Genomic DNA, 6,000 nt, shown 5'->3' on the forward strand with positions numbered 1-6,000 from the left:
CAAAAGCCAATTAATCACTTCCATAATGATATTAGGGATGATGTTATCTACAAAATTGAGGTGCATAGGCACTTCCAATAATTTAGAAAGATTTGGTTAGGGCTTGTGTGGAGGAGACTAGTGAGTTAATTAAGAGTGACATAGGAGATCGTTGTTTTCTGGTGCTTGTTGATGAGGCCCATGATATGATGCATCTATTAAGGAACAAATGGCTGTGGTCATGAGGTGTATATCACCTCTTAGGGTTAGTTTGGGACTGCTTGGCTCTAGTTTTTTCAGCTTTGATCCCAACTTGTCTAGCCAAAAAGGCTTATTGATGAGGCTCAAAGGCTGATAGCTCCACCGTAGATTATGACATTTTTTTTCTACCTGTTGGCCAAGCCTGGTCTGACATGTAGACTATGAACTGCATATATTATGGAAAAAACACTTCAGAATCAGTATGATCAATTTTGTGAATTCAGAGCTTTTTGCAGCTCTTAACCAGAGGGACACATTCCGCTTTTGGAGTCAATTGTAGTGTAATGGTGCCTCTAAGTCGTTCATTGCCTTTGTGTGTGCACTGCCCTTAGTCAGCGGCAATTGCTTATGTCTGCCTCTCATGGATGGCCTTTTTTTTTTAGGAATGCTATGTAAACTATAGAACTATAGAGCTTTTCGCCTCTCAGCGACAACTACAGCTGTATATCTGTAAGCACTCTGATTTTGATACGCACTCAATCCTGATGTCTTTCAAGTTCATGTAAAGGCAACTTTGCTGTTCAGTGTGCTGATGGCTCTGTTTTTATGTGTATTTTGTTCTACGTTTTTTATCTGGAAGTTTAATTTCACTGACACGGTTTCGTAGGTAGCAAAAATCACAATAATCAATGGCCTTTACTTGAAGCGGCTAAAATTAACCCTTACAACTTACAAGTATTGATTTATTGCAGTTTGACATAAACAGAAATGGTCAATTCTGCAATTCAGCATGCCAGATTAGAGAGCACACCACAGTGGTACTTGTCAAATTCAACGCCCTTTGGTAACAAAGTCAAACAAAGACTGCACGTCGTGTTTAACTGCTTCTCTGTATATATGTTCTGCATCACACACACACTTCTTCATCACTCTCAAGTCTCAAGAGCGACCAGCCACAATTTACAACTACGCCTCTATCTTGCCAGCCCTGTTCGCAGCTCCATTTGTAAAAACAGATAGAGAACCCATGGCGTCCCAGGCCATTGAGAGCCACCGTGCAGGAGCCCAGGTCTTCACCGGAGATGCCGCGTGCAGGAAGAAGTCCGTGGAGCTGCTGGAGGAGCTCGGCCTCCCCAGGGGCGTCCTTCCAATGGAGGACATCCAGGAGTTCGGGTACAACTGCGACACAGGGTTCATGTGGCTGGTGCAGGGGAAGAAGAAGGTGGAGCACACCTTCAAGAAGATCAAGCAGACGGTGTCGTACGCCGCCGAGGTGACGGCGTTCACCGAGAAAGGCAAGCTGATGAAGATCAACGGCGTGAAGACCAAGGAGCTGATGCTCTGGCTCAGCGTCGTCGAGGTCTATGTCCCGGAGGCCTCGCCAGAGAAGGTCACCTTCAAGACCGGCACCGGCCTCTCCGACACCTTTGATGCTACTGCCTTTGCCCTTGGGGAATGAGGAATCACCAATGAGACATAAATGATGTGATGTGCATGAAAAAGTTAAACAACAGTCTGCTTAAGGCTAAAAAACGTGGTCCATGATCTTATATGATCCTTCCAGAACTACAGTTCTGTATAATTGCTTGTTGGCTTTGTATTTTTTCTCCTTTTCCCTTTTCGGAATGATATTCACTATTAAAAAAACTAAAAGGATTGTTTTGGCTATGCTAATTCAATTGATTTGCATGGCAATTTGTACTTTTACCTTGGAAAACATATACAATTGTTATCGTGAAACAGAATAAGTGATGACGCAAGAAAGCATTCACTTTTAGGTGCCTCCGTATGGTTGACTAGTCTGCGAGACCAGCATGTGTGGCCCATTCCCATTTACACAGTCCATCTTTTATTCTAGATATGGGCCTGGGGCATTCCCGTTTTACACAGTTCATCTTTAATTCTTAATATGGGCCTGGGGCAGGAGCTAGAGCCCAAGCGTTTGTTGAAAACAAATCCTCGGAGCAACACATCAGATATATGGACGACAATTCATTTTTCACCAACAGGCTTGATTGAAACAGTGACAATAGCTGATTACTGACCTCGAGGCAGTTATTATGGAATGATTGTAGCCATTAAAATGCTTACTCTTATTAAAAGCGAAATGAGGAAGGAGAATTCTTCATTACATTTAAAATAATAAATAAAGCTGATGGTTTTCAATGGCTCACTGTATCTGTATATGGTCCAGCGTAAGAACAAAATAAGGAGGCTTTCGTGACAGAATTGGATTATATGTGATGGCTGCGTGATATATGTGATTGTTGTGTGATATGTGATGGTTGTGTGATATATGTATGTGTGGATGCAATAAACAAAAAAATGTAAAAAAAAAAGCAAATTTCCCAGCTATGCCGAGTGCAATGACCAAGACACTCGGCAAAGGTGGATGGCTTTGCCGAGTGTTATGACCATAACACTCGGCAAAGCCATGGAGGCTTTGCCGAGTGTCAACCGGAAGCCCTCGGCAAAGCCTCGCTTCCTTTGCCGAGTGCTAACAGTCAGCCACTCGGCAAAGCCTCCCTGCCTTTGCTGAGTGTCAAATATAGACACTCAGCAAAGCGGCCACCTTTGCCGAGTGTAGTACGAGTGACTCTCGGCAAAGAGAGCGGGCTTTGCCGAGTGCCCCCGTTAGGCACTCGGCAAAGCGACCATAACCGTCATCTGGCGCCGTCAGACAACTTTTCTTTGCCGAGTGGTTTACGGGCACTCGGCAAAGCCTTTGCCGAGTGCCCGACAAAAGACCGTCGGCAAAGAGGCCTTTGCCGTCACCGGCTTTGCCGAGTGGTTTACGGGCACTCGGCAAAGCCTTTGCCGAGTGCCCGACAAAAGACCGTCGGCAAAGAGGCCTTTGCCGTCACCGGCTTTGCCGAGTGATCTTTGCCGACGGTTACACTCGGCAAAGCCTTTGCCAAGTGTATATGGGGATTTGCCGAATGTCACAGGCACTCGGCAAAGAGCCTGAGTCCGGTAGTGGAGGCTGCACATACGACCTTTCTATTTAACGCCATTAATAATGCTTTTTACCTCAGAGAGTTGGTTCTATCTGGCAAGTAATTTACTTTGGCTAACAATGGGCAACAAACTTTTGAGGAAATTAATAGAATTTTAGTCTTGACTCTTGAAAGCTTTGGACTTGAAATTCAATCAAACATGATACAGGCCTTACTAGAGAAATATCTGACCATACCCACACTGTTTTAAGATATTGGGGACTCTTCCACCAGTGGTGCCACTCCAACCTCTAGGTTTGAGTTGGTTGCCTACCAGTGGCGGAGCTCGTTAGTTTTCACGCCTAGGGCCACTAGAAAAGCATGTGCACTATGGCTGCTAGGTCAAAATACCATCCACACGGGATCTAATATTGATATATAACAAATATAGCTCATAAACTCATAAGTTTCATAAGTTTAGATGATATATCTCTATTCCATGCTTAAATCTAGAACATAATTGATGGAAACATAAAAATAATTAGAAAAACTTAACTAATGATGGGTTGGCGTAGGAGCAAGAGAGAGAAAAAGGATTTTAATGTCTTCATTGTGCAGCTCTACAAGAATCGACTAATCAATTAGTCATTCATGGAAGTTTCAGGCCGGAGCACGCGGGCTACGTGCGCTGGCGCAGGGCTAGGACGTTGTCAAGATAGCCATGGATTAGGAACGTTGTCTTTCATGATGTAGCGTACACAAAAACTAACGTCCAGGAGCGGAACTCTTGTATTATAAACTCTTTCTTCTAATACAATGATATGCACACTCGTGCGTATTTGAGAAAAAAAATCATCCAGGCAAGTTTTAGATCGGGAGAAGGGGACCGAAGAATGGGTTATGAGAACCGGAATTTACCATGGCTCAGAAATCAGACTGTCAGATGAGTAGCCTGCACTCGCGCTCGTGCGGCTGGCGGGCCTGGCGCACTGGCCACCACAAACACGATCATGCTGTCATGCAGCTCTGGCGACTAGTCCGGCTTTGGCCTGCACCCTGCGGCTTGCAGCCAGGCACCCAGGCGGGCAACAGCCCAGCCCCAACGCGCCTCCGACGGACAGGTGCTAATCTAGTGACAGCCGACAGGGGTCGAGTTGTTGGCCGACGGATGGCTGCTGCCTGCTTGGTTGACGAGAGGCGGGCAGAGGCGCGGAGCGACGGAGTCAGAGATTGTAGCGCGGCATCAGACGCGGAGACGCGATCGCAGTAGCGCAGACGGACTTGTGGAGTAACTCGGGATCCCTCTCTCGTCTCTGTGCCTAGGCCGGTAGAATTTGGCCCCACACCTAGGACCACTTCGAATTGGGCTAAACATTTACATATGCTATACGAAATATTTTGGCCCACGCCTAGGGCCGTGGCCCTAGTGGCCCAAGGCCCATATCCGCCCCTGTTGCCTACTGAGTGCATCTCCTAGAGTTCCAAAATAAAAGGCTATTGGTAAATCAATGAGTTTTCCAAGTGGCTAAAAAAGTTGGAGCACATTTGTTTGGTTCCTTTAACCATTTCAAAAATCTCATTCCCAAAATATAGAAGATAATTTTGTATCAGGAATCCCAAACTTTTTCTAACACAAAAGCTTTCCGGAAGCTAAAGTAAGTTTTATATCTAACTCCAGGAGCTGATGGATTTTCTTAAAAAATTCTCAGGCATTTTTGTAACATAATAAAAGAGGATTTGATGGTGGTTTTGTCGTTGCTACTTAATTAATTAATTAGACTTTCCCCAGCTCCGGCGTGTGCTGGGCGTGATGGATGTCAAAATCAGTGCTGTAACTGAATGATCTATGGTCTTTTATGCTAATGAAAGGCGGGGGCAGTGGCCCTCGAACTCTAAAAAAAGAGAGGATTTGATGGCTCAATTTAAGGAACTGTATAGCGGAGAACTCCCATTGCAAATGTTAAATTTTAGAACTATAATCTCACTTTTGGATAGCGGTGCCGCACAAAACCAAAAATATAGACCGACCTGTTTGTTGGATATTAGCTTCCAAAATTTTCACCACGGTGGCCACTAATAGGATGACAATATATAGTAGCCCAAAAAGCTATCCGCCCTTCACAAACAAAAAGGTTTCCACTGGGAGCGGCTAAAATATACATTTAGACAAGTATTGATTGCTTTTTTTTTATAGCTGCTAGTACTAGTTCAGTGCAGCTGGATGTGGAGAGAAACGGTCAATTTTGCAGTTCAGCACACCTGAACAGAAAAACACACCACAGTGGACCTTGTCAAATTCTACGCCCTTTGCCAGCAAAGTCAAACATGCCGGAAGAAGTCCGTTGAGCTGCTGGAGGAGCTCGGCCTCCCCAAGGGCCTGCTTCCTATGGAGGGCATCCAGGAGTTCGGGTACAACCGTGACACGGGGTTGATGTGGCTGCTGCAGGGGAAGAAGAAGGTAGAGCACACCTTCAAGAAGATCCAGCAGACCGTGTCGTACGCCGCCAAGGTGACGGCGGTCGCCGAGAAGGGCAAGCTGAAGAAGATCACTGGCGTTAAGACCAAGGAGATGATGCTCTGGCGCATTTTCTTATGTATTAACATTTAGACAAGTATTGCTTGGTTCATTTTCTTATGTATTAGTTCAATGCAGCGGGGATGCGGAGAGAAATGGTCAATTTCGCAGTTCAGCACGCCTGAGTGCCTGACTAGAAAGCACATCACAATGGTCCTTGTCAAATTCAACGCCCCTTGCCAACATAGTCAAACAAGACTGCACGTCGTCTTGCGCTGCTTCTCTGTACAAACTGCCTGCCTATATATGTGCTGTCGTTCCATCTCCCATGACACAAACACTTCATCACTCTCAAAAGCAACCAGCTAC

At 45.4% G+C, this 6,000-nt stretch overlaps 1 protein-coding gene across 1 annotated transcript; it reads left to right on the top strand.

The window, feature by feature from the left end:
- Window positions 1-1,207: 1,207 nt before the first annotated feature.
- On the top strand, window positions 1,208-1,639 carry LOC136544975 (uncharacterized). The gene has a single exon (XM_066537030.1). The coding sequence runs from the start codon at window positions 1,208-1,210 to the stop codon at window positions 1,637-1,639; it is 432 nt and encodes a 143-aa protein (XP_066393127.1).
- Window positions 1,640-6,000: the final 4,361 nt, after the last annotated feature.

The sequence above is a fragment of the Miscanthus floridulus genome, chromosome 3 (genome assembly GCF_019320115.1).
Source record: "Miscanthus floridulus cultivar M001 chromosome 3, ASM1932011v1, whole genome shotgun sequence".
NCBI classification, from domain to species: domain Eukaryota; kingdom Viridiplantae; phylum Streptophyta; class Magnoliopsida; order Poales; family Poaceae; genus Miscanthus; species Miscanthus floridulus.

Coding starts and splice junctions, on each gene's coding strand:
- LOC136544975 (XM_066537030.1), top strand. CDS start 1,208: ATGGCGTCCCAGGCCATTGAGAGCCACCGTGCAGGAGCCCAGGTCTTC.